Here is a 19,240-nt window from a genome sequence, read left to right on the forward strand (position 1 = left end):
GAATCCCCAAGTAACGGATTGAGTCCGTTGTCCACTGTAAGGGATATTCCATAGGGAACGGCAAGGTAGCCGGAGTCAACGGGAATGCTAGTGATTTGTTCCAGTTCACTTTGAGGCCCGACAGTGCCCCAAACCGGACCACCTCTCGCAAAATGGAAGCGAGATTCTCCTCCGGGTCGCGGATATACAACAACGTATCATCCGCATAGGTAGAAATACCAATCTTATAGGAGGGAAAGTTAATGCCCTCACATCTGTGATATTCTCTTATTGCGCACGCCAAAGGTTCCGCTACCAGCGCATATAGGAGTGGGGAAAGAGGGCAACCCTGCCTAGTCCCCCTGGAGATCTCAAATGCCTCCGTGACTCGGTCGCCAAGACGTAGGCGAGCAGTAGGTCTAAAGTACAATGCTCCCAGCATCTGCAGAAAAGGCTCTCCCAGTCCAAGCTTCCTCAATTCCCTCACCATAAACGGCCATTCCACAGAATCGAATGCTTTCTCCATATCCAGAAAAAGCGCTAAGGCCTTGCTCTCTGGGCGCACATGTTGCATGACCCCAAGGACTGTGCGGATATTATATGTGAGGTTCCTGGATGGGACAAAGCCCGCCTGCTCCGGCGCCACGAGCTCCGACACCAGCAGTGCTAAGCGCGTGGCCAGGACCTTAGCGTATAGCTTGGCGTCAACGTTTATCAGGGAGAGTGGCCTATAGGAACCACACAGATTAGAGGGTTTCCCGGGCTTTAAGATAGTAACCAACAGAGCCTCTCGCATCGTGTCAGGCATGCAACCCTCCAGACATATATCATCAAAGAGAGTCATAAGGTGCGTGAGGAGCTGATCCTGAAAGGCCTTATAAAAGGCCACCGTCAGCCCGTCCACTCCCGGGGCGGTGCCCGCCCTCATACTCCCCAGAGCCTCTAGGATCTCGTCCTTTTGCATAGGCAGCGCCAGGAACTCCCTCTGTGAGTTAGTCAGAAAGGGCATTTTAATGTAACTGAGGTAGTCTTCTATTTCCTCCTCCATTTGGGAGGACTTAGACTGATACAGTCCAGTTTAATAGGTCCTGAATTTGTCTATAATACCCGTCTCGTCGGTAATCACATCGCCCGCAGCCGTGACAAGTTCGTCGATAACCAGGGGTCGCCTAGCGTTTCGGAGTATCCCCGCAAGTAAGGAGCCCGGGCGCTCGCCTTCCCCGTAGGTACGGGCCGTGGCATACTTTCCCATATGCTGCACCTCTCGGTCCGCTTCACTATTGAATTCGGAGACCAGGCTCTGAATCTGCTCTACTATCTCGGGATCCGCGGAAACCCTTTGACTCTCCTCCAACCGCGCAAGTTGCGTCTCCAGGATCCCCAGCCGCTGCCGTATGGATTTAAGCACCCCAGAATGCTTTGACATAGCTACACCGCGAATATAAGCTTTAAACGAGTCCCACACCGTTTGAAAACTCTGGACTGAACCTGAATGTAACTCGAAGAAGGATTCTATGTCTGCCGCCAATTCCCCCCGAAACACTTCGTCTAATAGTGAGTAAGGCGGTAGCCTCCACGTGAACGGCGGAACTCGTCGGAGCGGGGCAGCCAGCACCAAAAGGAGGGGGGAGTGGTCCGACAGAGTGCGCGGTAATATCTTGCACCCCCTGACGACCGCAATCAGAGACCGCGACATTAACCAATAGTCTATTCTGGTGTGCACGTCATGAAACGCCGAGTAATGCGTGAATCCCCCTTTACCTGGGTGCCGGTGTCTCCAGACATCCATCATATCAAGTCTAGTTAGTTCTGCCCGCATATGCAAGGCGGCAGCCGCCGGACTGCGCACCCGCCCCGAGGAGCGGTCCAAGTCCGGGTTGAATGTAAAATTAAAGTCACCTCCCCACACCATGCCAGCGTGCGCGTATTGCCGGCACTGTGTCGCCAGCGCGCCGTAGAACTCCGGAGCATCGTAATTGGGGCCCTACACATTGACTACAATTAGGTCATGTCCCTTCCCAACGCACCGCGCGATTAAGTATCGCCCGTCCGGGTCGGCGGTCAACAACGTCAATCGCAGTTTCGATCGTGGGTTTACCCATGTGACCACCCCTCTGGAATGTGACGTAAAGCCCGCCGCCACGCTGTTACCCGTCAGCCCCTTCGCCAATAACATTTTACTAGTAAGGGGGAGATGGGTCTCCTGAATTAGCGCCAAGTCTATGTGATGCCTGTGGAGGTAACTCAATACTTTCCTGAGTTTGCGGAAATCATTCAACCCCCTCACATTCCATGTCAATGCCCTAATAGCCACCTCACCAGTGTCTCCCATCAGCTCTCCGACGCCAGTCATCCCTGCAGAAACATGCCGCAACCTCTGCCGTTGAAGGGCCGAGCGGGACCCCCGCCCACCACTCAACGCCAGACAACATAGAACAGCCAGACGGATATAAAACAAAAGACGTGCCTCTCAGCATACCGTGTGGATCCCAGTCCCCAACCCTAGAACGTTCCCCTAACTTCCCTACCCGCCTCCCACAGCCGACCACCCCCAACCTGGCCAGACAGGACCCCATTCCTACCCCCCTCCCTACCCCACAACAAACACATAGAACCGTCCCCAAACCAGCCCCCAAAGGGGCCATGTAAGCAATCAGCGCTGGGGCAGAGGTCGCCGAGTACAGCTACCCTAACCTTTTAACAGGCCACAGTGTGGACTTGCCCCCACACCCTTGCCCCAAATCTCAGTACAGCTCGAACTATGATCTCCTTCCCTCCAGTGGTTCTAGGGGAGTCCCCAACACCCCCGTCAGGAGTGAGCTGCCCCACCCAGCAGGGCAAGCCCGCCAGTCCCAAGGTGCCCCTGCATAAACATCTAGGTCAGTGCCCAATTATCTCTTAAACCTGCCTGCACGAAGATCGCCAGGAAACGCCCCAGCAGCAACCCCTTAGTGATAAGGGCCTCTAAGCTATACAGCTGGTGACCAGCCAGCGCACGCAGATCAACCCCCCCGGTCCCCCCCGAGTCCAGGGCCCTGACGCCAGGGCGCCCCCAACAAGTCCAAGAGTTCTCACCTAGCAGCGGCCTTGCGGTCCTCAGGGGTGGCCTCAGTCTCTTGCACCTCCGCTCGGCTCCAGCAGCCATAGCTCCGCCAGGGAAGCAGCAGCTCCCCCGCCAAGCCAGCGACCCCCAGTCGGACGGCCGCCCGCAGCTAAAGGCCTCGACCAGCAGTCTAGTCCTGTTCCTCTAGACTGGAGGCTTCCGCACGAGTGTCAATGCTGCTCTGGGGCCCATCCCGCCGCTCCCTAGACCACTCCCTTAGGGATCGCTGCAACTCCCTCGGGTCCGTGAAGAAGTGCGAATGTCCCTGTCTGTTGATCCGGAGCCTCGCCGGGTATAACATAGCATAGTCCAGGCCCAAATCGCGAAGGGTGCAAACTGCCTACGCTCCTCCTGGACCTTTGCCGTGAAGTCAGGATAGATGGAGATGTCCATCCCTTCAAACTGCAACTTCCCCTTTTCTCTTGCCACTCGCAGGGCTGTGTCTCTTTCTCTATAGTTCAGCAGCTTGGCTATGATTGGTCTCGCGGGTGCTCCAGGCTTGGGGCGTGGGCCCAACGAACGATGGGCTCTCTCGACGACAAATATAGGGAAGAACACGTCTTCTCCCAGCAGGGCCCGCAGCAGTTTTTCCACGAAGAGCTCCATTCACCCGGTGTGCGTCGACTCCGCCACGCCCGTTATGCGGATATTCGACCTCCTCGAGCGGGCCTCCAGGTCCTCCGACCTGTCCTGTATGACCTGTAGCAGCTTACTGAATTGCCTGCGGTCTGAATCCCATACCGTCTGAGCCTCCTCCACCTGCGTTATTCTCTGTTCGGACGTATCCAGCCTCTCCGAGTTCTTGTCCACCCGCTCCGACATACGGTCCATGCGGTAAGTGAGCGCATCAAGCTTGGCGTCTATCGCTGTCAGACTGCCCTGTAGCCCCTTTTCCATTGCCGCCAACATTGCTTTGATGTCCGCGCACATAGCGCTCTCCGAGGCAGCCCCGCTGGCAGGCTGCTGCGGTGTCGCCATCTCGGGCCCCTTCGGTTTGCGGGGGTCAAAGGACAGTTTTGGCTGGGTCTTATCACCTTTGCCCATAGCGATGCTGAGGGCCAGAGGCTACCGCGATCTCGTTGCTCCGAAACAAGCTCCAGATCCAAGGGGGACCACGCAGCAGGCGGCTCCGTCGAAGCGAATCACCAGGGGCCACCGCTACGTCCCACCAGTGTTTGAGTCGCAGGACACTCCGGGTCGCGATACCGCTTTATGCTCACCTCACAGCTGCAGTCTCCAGTTAGGCCGCTGGGTCCCGGGTAAGTCGCCGCCTCTAGTGGTTCACGATCGCCACCGCAGGCCCGAGCAGGGGGTGCCTCTCCTCGCCCAGGGCTGATGCTCCACGCCTCTCCACTCGCTCCGTCGCAGTTCGGTACCAGGGGGTTACCCCTGGGGTGGCAGCCAGCGACTGTGATCAGCCAGGTCCGCACACTGAGGGCCCGCGCCAGCAGACCGCCCCCGGCCAGACGATCGCTCCACAGGGCTCCCCAAATCACGCAGCCAGGCCGCCGCTCAGGTCAGGGGTTCATGCCTCCTGTGCCCCCGCCGCCATCCACTACTCAATCCGCTGTGCAGGAACCAGCACCCCGCTAATCAAGGGGCAGCCAAGGAAGTCGCCGCAAGGACAAGGGCCAGCGCAGATCGAGGGCTTGCGGGGATCTCGCCGCAGTCTCCGCCGGTCTGGGAAATCACCACAGGAGTAGGGGGGAGGGCGCCACCACTGAGGAATACTGTGAGGTCCCACGCATCCCGGGGGCCTGGTCTCTTCACCCCTGTACTCCCCCGTTGTCTTTCATCCCGCAAGTGACTCACTCCGCTCCGCGGGGGTCCGAGGCGGCCATAGGGAGGGACGCGGCCGGAGCAGTTCCCCAAGGGAGTCAGAGGGGGTGGGGGGGAGGCCCGCCACTGTCCGCCAAACCCCAGTGTCTCCCCCGCTGTTCAACGCGGGTGTTCCTCAGGAGGATTCCAAGACAGAGGAAACCGCGGGGTCCGCTTCACCCCCGCACACTACGCCAGCGAGTAAGGATCCTCAAGGGCACCAGTGGCTCCACACGCCTCAAGCTGCCACCGCCGGGTGGTGCAAGCCTCAATCCAACAGGAGGGGGGGGGAGATCCAGCACTGCGCGATCCTCACCCCCCACAGATCCGCACACCGCCGTCCCCACCTCCGGTGCAGTCAGCGGCGCGATTCCACCTTCTTCTCGCTCCACAACCGAAGGGCCGGGCTGACCGGGTCCGCCCCCTCCAACTCCGCCGCACGTCGTGCGACGCACGTCAGGGAGCGCTAAAGGACAGCCCAGGGCTCGCGGCCCAGTTCGTCACGCAATGTGTCCCACGCTGTTGTCAGCTCTCCGGACACCGCCGGTCACCGCCAGATGCCACAGGTGAGGCAGCACGGTGTAGGAGGGGACCCCCCGTCAGTACACTTGTCCGCTCCGCTGTACAGGATGTTTAGTCGGATGATTTCGGGACCGGGACGAGGAGCTCTACGCTCACACGTCTACCATGGCCGCGGCTAGCTCCGCCCCCCGAAGGTAAGTACACTTAAAGGGGTGGTAAAAAAAAACAGCAGTTCCCATTTTATCTACCATATGAATCTTTGCTCACTGCTACAGAAAGAACTCCTGAGTGAAATTATAGCAAACCTGTGTGGCACCCGAACCTCAATATTGTACTGTACCCCAATATTTCGTTCAACCCAAAATTGACCTCCGGCAGCTTGGCTCCTGCACCCTTGATCTCGCTATAAGAGTCACCACCTTCTTTTACATCTGACCCACAAAATCAGTTAAGCAGAGTTGTAAAAAATGACTGTGGCCACTCAATAACTGAATTGTGGAACAATAAATATATAAAGGGTTTTATTAGGCACTGCAAAAAAGTGCAGAAAAATGCCGATAAGGCTCCGATACAGAATAATCATAAATGTAACAGATAGCATCCCTAAAGGGAAAGGGAAAGGCTCTTCATATAACTCTCAGAATCATAAAGAAACTAACAGCATCTCTAATATCAATCAATCAGTCAATCAAGTCGTATTTGTATAACGCTGCTTATCACCAGAGTGGGTATCCATGCGCTGTGCTGCAGGTATCAGTTGAAGAGCCAGGTACCGAGTCCCTTCCTGAAGTGGGTTAGCGAGGGTAAAGTGCAGAGGTGAAGAGGGAGGGCGTGACAGGATTTGGGGGTGAGGTGGAAAAAGAAGCATCCTCCGGAGCAGCTGGAGCGGATGCGTGGTATCTGTGCGAAGGCGAGGTGTGCGGAGCGGAGGTTTCTGAGAGGTAGGTGCAAATGCAGGGGGTGGTTCATGTAGATGGGTCCTTGGTTGTGGAGGGCTTTGTAGGCTTGGGTCAGAAGTTTGAATTAGCATCTCTTCTGGACAGGGAGCCAGGGGAAGTCCTTCAGGTGCTGGGTGATGTGGGTCCTCTTGGCCAGATTGAGAATCAGTCTGGCTGCTTCGTTCTGGATTGTCTGGAGTCTTTTCATGAGTTCTGCGGTTGTGCCTGTATAGAGTGAGTTGCCGTAGTCTGGTCAGCTGATGATGAGGGCCTGCTTCACTATTTTCCTGGTGCTGATGGACAGCCACTTGAAGATTTTGTAGGGCATGTGGAAGCAGGCTGAGGAGAAGGCGCTGACCTGATGTTTCATGGAGAGTTCGCTGTGCAGGATGATTCTGAGATTGTGGGCGTGGTCTTTTGGGGTGAGTGCAGGTATGAATTCTGACAGCCTCCAGGAGTCATTCTGCCAAAGATCAGAACTTCAGTTTTGTCCATGTTGAGCTTCAGGCAGTTGTCCTTCATCCAGGCTGATATGTTCTTCATCCAGATGTGGAATATGGTCTTTGTGGTGGTGGGGTCCGATGAGAGCGAGAGGACGAGCTGAGTATCGTCGGCGTAGGAGCTGATGTTGATGTTGTGCAATCTGACAATGTCTGCAAGTGGTGTAATGTAGATGTTGAAGAGGGTTAGGCTGAGGGATGAGCCTTGGGAGACGTTGCAGATGGTGTGCTTGGGTTATGAATTGAAGGGAGGGAGGATGACTCTCTGGGTGCGTCCTCTGAGAAACAATGTCATCAATCTGGGTACATTGTGTGTGATTCCAATCTGCTATGGTCGATTGATAAGGGTCTGGTGGGAGACAATGTCGAAGGCTGCAGAGAGGTCCAGCACGATCAGGGCGAATGATTTTCCTCTGTCAAGTAGGGTGCGGATGTCATCTGTTGCGGCGACCAGGGCTTCTCGGGGCTGTTGTTCGCTCTGAAACCTAATTGGGAAGGGTCCAGTAAGCTGTTTCTCTTCAGGTGTTTGGTGAGTTGGAGGTTGAAGGCCTCTTCAAGACTTTGTTGGGGAATGGGAGCAGTGAGATAGGATGGTAATTTTGGAGGTTGCTGGGGTCTGTAGAGGGTTTCTTGAAGAGACGGCTCACATCTGCATGTTTCCAGGCATCCGGGAAGGTGGCTTTGGCTGTGGAGGTGTTGAGGATGATGGTGAGCTGGTGGCTGATCTAATCTCGTCTGAGGTTGAAAAGTGGATGGGGGAGTGGGTCAGTGGGAACTCCTGAGTAGATGGAGTTCATAAAAGTGGTAGTGTTCAGTGTGCTGAGTTGTTCCAATGCGGTGATCGGATGGTTGCAGTAGTGGTCGATGGGATGCTGAAGAGGCTGGAGAGTTGGGGATCAAAGTTTCTATAGATGGTTGCAATCTTGTTGTGGAAGTGGTCGGTGAGGGCGTTGCAGAGTTCCTGTGAGGAGGGATCGAGTTTTCGGTGGCAGATGGGCAGGTGAACCCTCTGACGATGGTGAAGAGTTCCATGGTATGGTTGGCGCTAGTTTCGATCCAGTGAATCAGGGCTTCCATTTTTTGTAGCTTTGAGCTGGCTGTGGTAGTTGTTATGGGCTGACTTGAAAGTGGCTCAGTTGGTGTGGCTCTTGTTGGTGCGCCATCTTCTTTTCAGTTGTTTGCACCAGCGCTTCAATGTGCTGAGTTCTAGGGTGTCCCAGCTGCCTCGTTTGCTAGGTCTGTGCGTTTTGGCTGGTTTGGTGGGAGCCACTCGGTCGGCATTGCTGGTGATCCAGACGTTGAAGTTCTGTACTGCTTGCTCCAAGTTTGTGGTGACGTTGGGCTGTGCGATGCTGAGGGCATTGGTCCATTGGTGCTGAGTAACCTTGGTCCAGCTGTTGAAGGGGGCACTGTGGCAGATGGGGACAGTGAGGAGAGGTCCTGGCATGAAGTGTAAGATGGAGTGGTCCGACCAGGTGAGTTCTGAGGTGTGGCAGTACCTGGTTCTGTTGCTGGACGTGAAGATGGGGTCCAGTGTGGATCCTATTTTGTGCGTGGGGTCTGTGACCAGCTGCTTGTGGCCGATGTTGTCCAGTCTTTCCAGGACATCTGTGGAGTTGGTGTCAGTCGGGTCGTCCAGGTGGAAGTTGCAATGTTCGGATTTGATGGCAAGCGGGGTGATGAAATCAGCAATGGCATCGCTGTGACTGGTTCGTGGTCCTGTCAGTCTGTATGCGAGGTTGCTTTTGATGGTGGTTTTGTCGACGGTGCAGAGCTGTGTTCCATGATCGGAGTGATTTTGTTATCGGTGATGGTGCAGGTGTTTCCTCTTGTAGCTGATGGGTGCTGTTGTGACGATGTCAGGAGCTGATGCAGAGGTGAGCCAGGTGTAGGAAGCTGGCTCTGTATATACTATACCAAAAAGAGGTATAGTGTGCATAGCGTTCAAGGAGTCCCCTAAGGTATGGCAGAAGTTAAAGTAGATAATACCTACTCTCAATATAGTGGTAGCTGGGCTGAACAGTTAGGCTTATCAGAGGGTAGTGTGAATGCATTTGTTGTACACACTCATACAAGGCAGGAACACATACTCAATGACTGACTCCAGGCCAATGTTTTAAAAAAGAAATATTACTTTAGTTACTATATTTTTAGGAACCAAGTTGAACTCAGTTGCAAGTAAGTACTTTTCAATTGCAATACTTTCAGATTACTGGCAGCAGGTTGGTATAGTATCAATCAATACTTTGCATGTGCAGGAAATACTTTCAGGCTTGTTAATCAGAAATATTAACACTGGGTACTTGAAACAGGTAGACGGTTGGCTGCAACAGTTTGAAAGCAATGCAATCCTAAGAAATGAAAAGCAGGGTTATGCATCAGCAGGTAAGTACATGACTTACTTTTCCAGTCTCTTGGGGTTTAGACTGGCACCTGGCAAGGGTCAGTTTTAATGGTTGTTCTGTACCACCAGAGGCACTGGGATGGCTAGGTGTTCGTGGGGCCCAAGGCTAGTCAATGGAGACTGGGGGCACCTGAAGAGGTGCGGGTTCAGTAGCTATGCCACAGTGACGGGCACTAGGGACTAGAGCCGCTAGCCCAAAGGGAGGTTCTTTGCGATTTGGTAAAGGCTGATTTTAAGACTAATTTTAAGACTTTCGGTATTCACAGAAGGCATTTAGGAGTCCTAAAGTTAGGACTCCTAACTTCTGTGAATACCGAAATAAGTAAGTGCCTTCTGTGAATACCAAAATGAGTAAGTGCCTTCTGTGAATACCAAAATGGTAGTAAGTTTAGGATTTTGTCTTAAGTTAGTTCTGTGAATCGGGCCCTGTGGGTCTAAATACGAGTACTACACTTCTGGGACTGCCGTACCCGTAGATGGGGGTCCAACCGCCACCTTTGGTCAGGCCTCCCACCCGATTACGATAGTATTGGTGGGGGCGCTGCCACCACCAGGATCCAGGATCACGCGGTGGGGAAAGCAAATGGGAATCGCAGCTGTGCCGGTGCCAGCACCACCAAAAAGATTCTAACCTGCATTTCCACCTTGGCAGAAAGATATGTAAAGGGGCCTCTAACAGGGCACCTGAGCAAATCTGCCCATGGGGGTGCGTGCCAGGGGTACATGATGTGCCATCCCAAAAGTGCCTATTAGTGCGTGCACTGTGTGGTATGCGCAACATGGTGCATCCCACACAGTGCATGGGTGTGCTGGTGGCGCTGTCACTGTGGCGGTATGCTTTTTAGGCTCTCCTATGAGTCAAACATTCCCACCATCATGACACTGCCAGCCCTGGATTACTGTTGTAATCAGGCGGGCAGGAATGCCGAAGGCTTGGCGGTCTTCACGGACGGCAATGGCAGCAGTCCAGCGGGAAGACCGCTAAATTCATAATCAGTCCCATAGTCTTAGATCATGTTCCTGGACTGTCACATTCTCATATTACATTTATGAATTATTATCATAATCTAAGGTCCGATTTCAGGAGTGAGTTAACAGTCTGAATTCCAGTTCCTGGAATGATACACAGTCTGAAGTAAGCTTCCTAGAGCAGGGCTCTCCAAAGTTGGTCCTGGAGGGACGGATCCATGCCATATTTGTAGCATATTCCCATTTAGATAAATGTAGTTGTCCTAAAATCTGGCATGGATCCGGCCCGCCAGGACAGACTTTGGAGAACCCTGTCCGAGAGTGATATAACAGTCTGATATTAGATCATACTGATGTCAGGCTTAGGTCCAGTTTCTGGAGTGATAACTCAGTCTGAAGCCAAGTCCCTTGAGGGGTGTCATAGTTTGAAATCAAGTTCTTGAATATATCACCTGAAACCACACTGTGACATTGTCTATGGAACTGTATGTCAGATTGTGGTCATCACTCCTGAAACCAGTTGTTAGTGAAATCACTCCACTCCAGGGAACAGACTTTTGTATTGTGACATCACTGTAGAAGCAAAATATCTCACTGCAACATCACCCCTAGATCCAACCATCACGTGGCATTATCCTGGTACTTGATACTACGGTGTGGCAGTAACCTATCAGCAGCTTGGGACGTCAGTTCTGGAACATGCTTAGCAATTTCCAGAGGCACCAGTTTGCTCTTGGTCAAAGACCAGAGAGAATACAAAATATCTAATATTAAGTAACTACATTTTGTAATTTGCCAGAATAAGCAAAAATGATAGTGCATGTTGGGATTCCATTTGTAAGGCTTGTGTGAGAACCCCAACAATCTTCATGTTCGCTGTGAATGAACTCTCACATTGCCTTCATAGAAGGACCTACTAAGACAGACTTGTTTTCTAAAGGGTTACCCTCCTTCGTGTTTGGTGGCTTTGCCTGAGTACGAAAGCAAGATCTGGAGAAATGCTTGAGGTGCTGTGAGGAGCGAACAAATGAAAAACACCACAGCTAAAGAAGTAAATATCTTCAAAGTGCAGGTCGCATCGATGGGGTGAAACAGTGATGCAACACTTTTTAGTGCACAATCCTTGCGAAATCATGGATGCGCCATATTTACTGTATGGCACTCCATGTCGCAAGGATTTACAGATATGTCAGGAATCCTAACGTATCTGTTGGTGAAAAAATGGCACATTGCTTGAGTGTGTCTGGAAACAGACGCAACTCCAGCAATGTGGAATTTCACATGGGGCAAGTCACATGTGAAAAGGCCTGCGTCACCACTTACGCCTGCTTCAAGCAGGTGTAAAGATTTGACACAGTGACGCCATGGAAGTGTTGCAGTGAAATCTCATATATTTCACTGCACCACTTCAAAAAGGCTTTTCTGTGTCGGCATGCCCACCCTGCATACATTATACCTGTCGCACCCATGTTTCCCATGCACTGGTGATAAAAATAGCTGCCTAGCACAACACAGACACCCTTGCACCATAGTGCAAGAGTACCTGCATTGCAGGGAATGATTGTTTATGTCCAGGAAGGTGTCCCTTTCTGCACATAAACAATCATTAAATAATGGCAATTTGCTATTTCCTTCACATAAACAATCATAAATTGCGTTTTGCCAGATGCAGCACACAGAGAAAAAGCAAAAATAAGGAGATCTAAAAGTATTTCTTCTCATTGCATCATACTAACACCTGCTAATGCATGGTTTTTGGTGCTGCCTCAGATTTACAGATCCTTCCAAATCGGTGGCAGCAATGGGTGTTGCGGTGGAACGCCAACAGTAACACCCACTGCACGCTCCTTTCACGGAGATACCTGCATGAAAGGGTACCATATTTACAAAGAGGTGCTAAGCCACAAAAAGTGGCTTAACGTCACTTTGTAAATATGGTGCAGGGCATTGCACCACTGGAACGTCCGTAAAAGTGACGTTCCTGTGGCGCAATCCCCTTGTAAATATGCCCCACAGTGTCATCTTCAACCAGCCGACCAGGCCAAAAATGAACTCCACAATGACATCTGGGATTAGGAGAAGTGAATTGACATCATCTGTCCCTAACCTGCTTTGTCATTGATCCTTCCTGTGTATGGGCAACTGTATTGTTACCTTTTGTTGTCCCCGCGGTCTTGAGGTTTCCCCAGCTTCACCCTGGCCTGAGACCCACTGAGATTTCTAGAAGATGCCATTCTGATTCCAGAAGACACACAATTGATGGACGGAATGCAGAACAAATCAAAACATTCACCCCCAGTCAAGAGATCTGGGTTAAATCCATCATTCTTTTGCTCACCATGCCACTCCAGTTTAGACCTGGCCATATACAAATCAGTCTTGACCCTGTGCCTCATGGGAACATTCCAGGCCGAATTGCCAAGCCAGGTCCTCACTGGACCGGAAACAAGCATCCTAGGACCGGTTTTGGGGTTTCGGCCCTCTTCAGCCAGGATAGCTTGATTCCAGTGGCACAGTGAGCCCAGGTCCCATGTCTGGGCATACCTGGCGCACTTAGGGCGGTAAAGCAGAAGACACACAATTGATGAACTGGGGTGGTGGAGTGAGCTAAAGAATGATGATGGATTAAACCCTGATCAGTTGACTGGGGGTGAGTGTTTGATTTGCTCAAGCACTCCGTCCATCATCCCCTTTGGTATCATTCTGATTCCAGGGCAGTTGGAAATGTATTGATAGCCCAAGCCATTCTGGAGCCATCTCCTGATTGGTCCTGGCACTTCTGGGTGCCCCAGACCTGTGGGTTTGCCTGCCACTGTACAGTGTTAACTGTGGCAGCAGACAGGCTCTGAAATACAGGTCCCTGAACTGACCATCACTTGAATGGGTATTAGGGATAGACTGGGAACCTGACTAGGTATTGATGCCACAGGGTAGTTTCATTTTATAATTGAGAGAAGATTAATCCTTACCTGGGGAGTCATTAACACCAATACATATAAAACAAATAAAATAAACAATATAATACATTTATTGGGTTGTTCGCTTTATTCCGCAATGAGTTATGTATAGAGGTAGTAAGGGATTTTTAGGGCTCAGAGATGTTTAGTGCTTGAGGATGAGGACAGCTCTTTGAACTGTTGTCCACATTATGAAAGAGGGGGCGCAGAACAAATAAACTGTGCGTGCCCCCGTTTTGTCCAGGACGTGGGCACAGAGTGACTTGCCTGGCACAAAACCGTGCTGTGCTGTGTTAGGCAACACACAGTGAACACCTCATGCTTTTCTTTAGTGGGACCTAGAAGGCTCAACTACACCATCTGTTAGGGGGTCCGCCGAATCTGAAAGACCCTTCTGGTCCTCGGCCAGGTCCCCTTGTGAGTAATGGCGTGCGGGGGGGGGGGGGGGGGGGGGGGGGGGCTCAATTGCACCTGGGCGCTGTTCTCTCTTTGGGTGCAAAATCTGGTTTGCATTAGAGTCTGGGATACAACTTGGACACTTCTCCAAGTATGTTTCCCGCATGCTTTTGCCATTTAAAACCTAGCACAATTTAAGGAGTCAAAAAGTGCACATCTTGAGTTTGCGCACCATGGAACAGCCCCAGGATGCCCTCCCGGGTCACAGTGCGCTTTACAAATCTGCATAACATAACAAGGGAAAGCGCTTTACAAATCTGCATAACATAACAGAGGGAATTGCGACCAATTAGCACCTAATGCCACAGTCTGAAAATTGGAATGGCGCACAAGTTAGGCGCCTGATAATCACAGAATCCAGCTCGTTTGGGGCCTAATTTATGAGGCCTTGCAACACTTTTACGCCGCCGTTGCATCACTTTTAGTGACGCACCGGTGGCTTAAAAATGCGCCATGTTGCGCCCTGTTTTCAAAGTGACACATCTAAGCAGGTGCGTCACTTCGTAAACCCCTGCGCCACATTATACCTGCGTCAGGTATAATGTATGCAGGGTGGGAGTTACCCCGCAAAAAGCCTTGTGGAAGTGGTGCATTGAAATCTATAAGATTTCAGTGCACCACTTCTAGGATGTTACTGCGTCAATAACTTACGCCTGCCTCACAGCAGGCGTAAGCCTGACGCAGGCCCTTTCACATGGGGATTGTCCCATGTGAAAGGAAACATTGCTGGGGTTTGCGTCTGTTTCAGACACACCCCAGAAATGCGCCACTTTTGTGCCAGGAGATTTGTCAGAAATACTGAAGTATCTGTAACTCCTTGCGACATGGACCGCCGTGCATTAAATACGGCGCATCCATCCTGTCGCAAGGAGGGTGCAGTGAAAACTGTTGCATCACTGTTTTCACATAATGATGCAACAGTTTTCATAAATGAGGCCCTTGGCATTTACTGGGTGTGCCGTCTGCATCTGGAATTGTACTAAGGTAAGAGAGGCCTAATATACTTCTTACCTCGGCTTCTGGAAGTTTCCATGGAGCATATTAGCAACGAACTGCGATAAAGATCTCAGGGCGCGCTAAGTGCGATTTAGCTTAACGCTGGCTATCACCGGATCAGATCACCGAGATATCGCGTTATTTACAACGCTTATCTCCACGGCAATGTGAAATCCGGCGATAGCTGCGAAATGCCGGATTATCGCTGGGAATCCATCGATAATCCTGCAGCGATAGGAGAATCCTTGCTGATAGGGAGATGTGGATTTAGCCACTCAATCCACCTCCCATCTCAAAGATAGGTTAGTCAGGAAAAATGCAGACGTACAATAACGGTGATAACTGCCGTTAGCGCGGGTTTAAATATCGCTATGGGTATTCTGGGCCGTATTGTAAATACGGAGAAGGACCGTTAGCGATCATTTTCAATATGTTTTCGCAGGGAACGCGTAACTTTGCATCTCATTAGAGATGCAAAGCGAGGCGTGAACAAAACTGGAGCTGAATCAAGGAAACACGTGCTAGCGTGTCCTTGTAAATAATGGGAAACAATTATTGCCGCTTTTCACCCGAAAACGGACGCTAAAGGGGCGATAATTATATTGCCAGCCCTTGATGATACGCCCCGTAGTCCTTTCAGCATGCGCTTGTGCACACATTGTTGAGCACATTTCACGCGCCAGATCTGGCGCCGCAGTTCCATGTGTAATATCGAAATAGCATTAAGTGAAATAAAACAGAAGAAGCTCTTTGTTGTGTTGTTTTTTTCCCCCCACCACCGTTTTATCCATTAGTATTAGCTCCCCAAATATAAACTAAAATGCAGACCAACATGGCTGGACGGGTATTTAAGACTTAACCTCAGGAGTCAACGTTCTGTAATATCTCATAATGAAATGCAGACACCGGGGCTGCTATTTTTTAGCTTGGGGTACTATTGTGCACCTCTTTTAATCAGAGGATCCTGGAATGCAAGGTTTACAAATGACGTCATCCTGCGCCATCTTGCAAAAGCGTTTAAGCACAAAACATAGCTCAGGTTTCATTACAGTGCAATCGATTAAAAATGTATTTCCTGTGATGAGAAAGATCCAAGCGTAGACAAAGGCCAGGTCTTGATGTAATGCCGGTTGTTAATCACTTCTTATAACTTCTCTGTTATGTCTTTCCAGGTGGCGGCATATTTCTTTCCGTTCCTCAGACGATGTACAACATATTCATGTAAGTGTGTCTCAAGTGGCGCGTAAGCAAGTGACGTACCGTGACATTTATAGGGGCATATTTACAAGCCTCTTGCGCCACTTTTGCGTCACTTTTCCCATGTTCAAAGTGACGCAAAAGTGGTGCAAGGGGCTTGTAAATCTGCCCCATAGTCTTTAAAAGGGACCGCACCAATGTCATTTTTAAAGCAGACGTTGGCGGACGCCTTGGGGAAACTACAGCCATTTAATAATCGCATGTGTAGACTGAAAGCAGTACACTACGACACATTTATTACACGTAATTAACTGTCCACCATGAGTGCGGGGATCTCTGTACCGGTCAGTGCTTAGTTTGTAAAAAAATATAAATAAGAACCAGGGCTCTAGTCAAGAGGTCTCTGCAGCTTGCACCACACATTGCCCCTGCCAGCGCTGCCAGTGACGGTGCCTGCACAACTGCTAACCAGCACACTGCTACAAGTGTGTCAATTCAGCCTATTCTAGGACCTCAAAGCTTTAAATGTTAGTTGTTTTGAATGTATACTGAATGATTAAACAATTGCTGTTCTGCTCACCTCTAAATTATACAAACAGCGCCACAATGTGGCAGCTGTCATAAGGTCCAGTGTCCACAATTAAGTGCCGGTGCCGAGCACTGGAAAACACCGGCTCAAATTAAGCACTACCTGTAAATCCCATTCAAGGGGTGGAATTTAAGGCGTTTCTGGGTGTTCCGCATTGTAGTTACATTAGAAGTTTATAGCCATTAACAAACTACTACTATTTCCCCTTTCCAACCTGGAAAGTGTTGTGTTTTTACTTCAGCCATGTGCTTCTGTCTTTTTCAGGATGGGAAGGGTATCACCCCCAGATTTGTAGAGGGTGCGGGGGATGGGGTTTCTCCACAAGAAAAAAGTAATTTTCCCCCATGGCGAAAAAGGGAAACACCGTTGATCCTTTGCAATGGGGAATCCGTTTCCCCTTGCCAAGTCCTCCCCCAGAGTGAAGCATCCCCAACAAGGAAATTATGTAATTTCCCAAAGTCCATCATTCTATTTGGATTATTTGGGAAATCTGTGAATTCCCAAAATTTGTAAAGCTACAGTCAGATGTAGATAAAAAAAGCTGAGTATACTCACTACTTTTTTGTGATCAGACCCCTATATTTCTAATTAAACATTTGTTGCTTTTATGTTCAACGTTCAAGGAACACTCTACCATGCCCATATGTAATTACTGCTGCCGAATGTTAATGCATTCTCCTTTTCACATTTCACTTGCTTCTTTACTAGTAAATACTTAGTTACTTTGACACACATGGCAGTCACTAGCTCAGTGTAGTCACTGGGACTCGGAATGAACAAAAGTCAAGCACAATAAAATGGGATCTTGAAAGAAACACAAAAAGTCAACCCACGAAAGACATTGTGTCAACATTAATCATCAATGAAGCAACAGCACTGCAGACTTTATATACAAAAACACAAACAAACGCAGTCAGTTGTATGTCAGATTACCAAGGGCAAAATCATTATCTCACAAGAATGAGAATAGCAGAACGTTACCTTCTACTATATCATCAAAGTATGTACATAAAAAAGTATGGATTTATTATTTTTATCTCCAGGTCTACTTATCGTGATGAAATATATCCTCAAGATAAGTAGATGTGAAGATAATATTAGCAAATCTGCAGTTAGATATGTAAATGTACTTTGATGATGTAGTTGATATTCTGTTGTTGATATTCTTATAAATTGATATTAGAAACTCCATATTTTCGTAGAACACCACCACTCTTCAAGTGTAAAGGAGTGTTGGAAAACCACTCCCACACTAGAAGGGGTGGTGGTGGTCTTCCGGACACACTGTGGTAGCTTGGCTCGAGTGGTCAGGAATCAGGCTCCGTGCTAAGCATACAACATACCCAAACAATAACCATGCGTGCATCCGTTCCAAAAACGACTCTACACCGTAAAAATTATAAAAATAACTTTCTTTATCTGCTTCTTCTCTTAGTTGCTGATTGGAGAAAATAAATAACAATCACAATATACAAACTTTTTAGAAAGTGCAGGACAAATAAATACTGGCTTACTGATTCAATAAATAGGGGTGATCATAAATACTGAAGGCATAAATAAAAGTGCAATACAGACAGGCAATTAAATATTCTGAGGCAATAAATACTGTAACCAATAAATATTGTGCATCAATAAATACTGTGGACCAATAAATACAGTGGAACAATAAATAGGTTAAATACAATAAATACAATGCCCCAAACAAATACTTAAAAGCTGACAGTGACACTCATGGAATCAGATCACTTTTGAATTCCTAAGGGCTGATTTGGCCCAGGCACAGCTTGTGGGGATGTGGAAGGCTTGGGGGTGTCTACTCCCTGGCTTGGTCAAGGCTGAGGCCTAAACTGAGGTAGATAAAGGGGGGAAATTCCAGAGACCTGGCTCTCTCCCTCCACACAACTTCTCTAGATTAGTCCCAGTTCACCCCTGGCACAGTCAGGTTGGTTCCAGCACCTCCCTAGCCCCTTAGAGCAGTCTCTCAGGTCTCCACAGGGCCTTAGGCGCCCTCTACTCCACTTACTGCCCTTTTTCTGATGCTCCGACGCCGCTGGAGTCGTGTCGATGCCGTGAGGCGGTTCCAGATCGACGTCGGCGGCCTCGGCACAATGTCAGTTCTTTGACGACGCCGGTAGGCGGCTCCGGTCTCGATGTCGGCGGCCTCGGCTCGATCTCGACCTCCGATTCGATGGCGTCGGGCAGTCTTTACTCGATGTCGACTTCGGGCGGCTCCGGTCCGATGGCGACCTCGGATTCGATGACGTCGGCCGGCCTTGCCTCGATGTCGACTTCCGGCGGCTCCGGAGTGCGATCCTCACTCCCGACCTCCGGTGCTCCTCTCCTTAGATTTCCGGCGACTCCGGAGTGCGATCCTCACTCCCGACCTCCGGCACGATTCCCACAGGTTCCGGCGACTCCGGAGTGCGATCCTCACTCCCGACCTCCGTTACACTTCACCTCGGTCTCCGACGACTCCGGAGGCAGACTTCACTCCTCCGATGACGCCGCTCACTCGACCTCGGGTGACTTCCTCCTCGACCTCTGGTATTCCTCACGACCTCTGACGGCGCCCTCTCTCGACCTCTGGCGGCTCCGGGTACGACGTCTGCTTTTCCAGTCAGCGCCGCTTCTCCACCTCGGGCTCCAGGTCTTAGGCTACTCGACGTCGGACTTCAGGGAAACCAGTTTCCAGGTCAGGATCTTGCTGTTCTCTTGTTTCTAAGGCCTGTTCCTGCTGTCCAGGTCCTTAGGATGGTTTTTCTGACTTCTTCCCGCACAGGGCTCCAGGCTGGGCTCAGTCAGTAGGGACTAG

The 19,240-nt window shown here is 50.4% G+C and overlaps 1 protein-coding gene across 1 annotated transcript in view; it reads left to right on the forward strand.

The window, feature by feature from the left end:
- LOC146831383 (ethanolaminephosphotransferase 1-like) overlaps positions 1-19,240 on the forward strand; it is a 363,147-nt gene that overhangs the window by 166,993 nt on the left and 176,914 nt on the right. The window contains exon 7 of the mRNA XM_085605667.1: positions 15,815-15,863. Coding sequence (XP_085461793.1) covers positions 15,815-15,863 — 49 coding nt within the window. The remainder of the gene's footprint in view (positions 1-15,814; positions 15,864-19,240) is intronic.

Source organism: Triturus cristatus, chromosome 5_1, assembly GCF_964204655.1.
Source record: "Triturus cristatus chromosome 5_1, aTriCri1.1, whole genome shotgun sequence".
NCBI classification, from domain to species: Eukaryota; Metazoa; Chordata; class Amphibia; order Caudata; family Salamandridae; genus Triturus; species Triturus cristatus.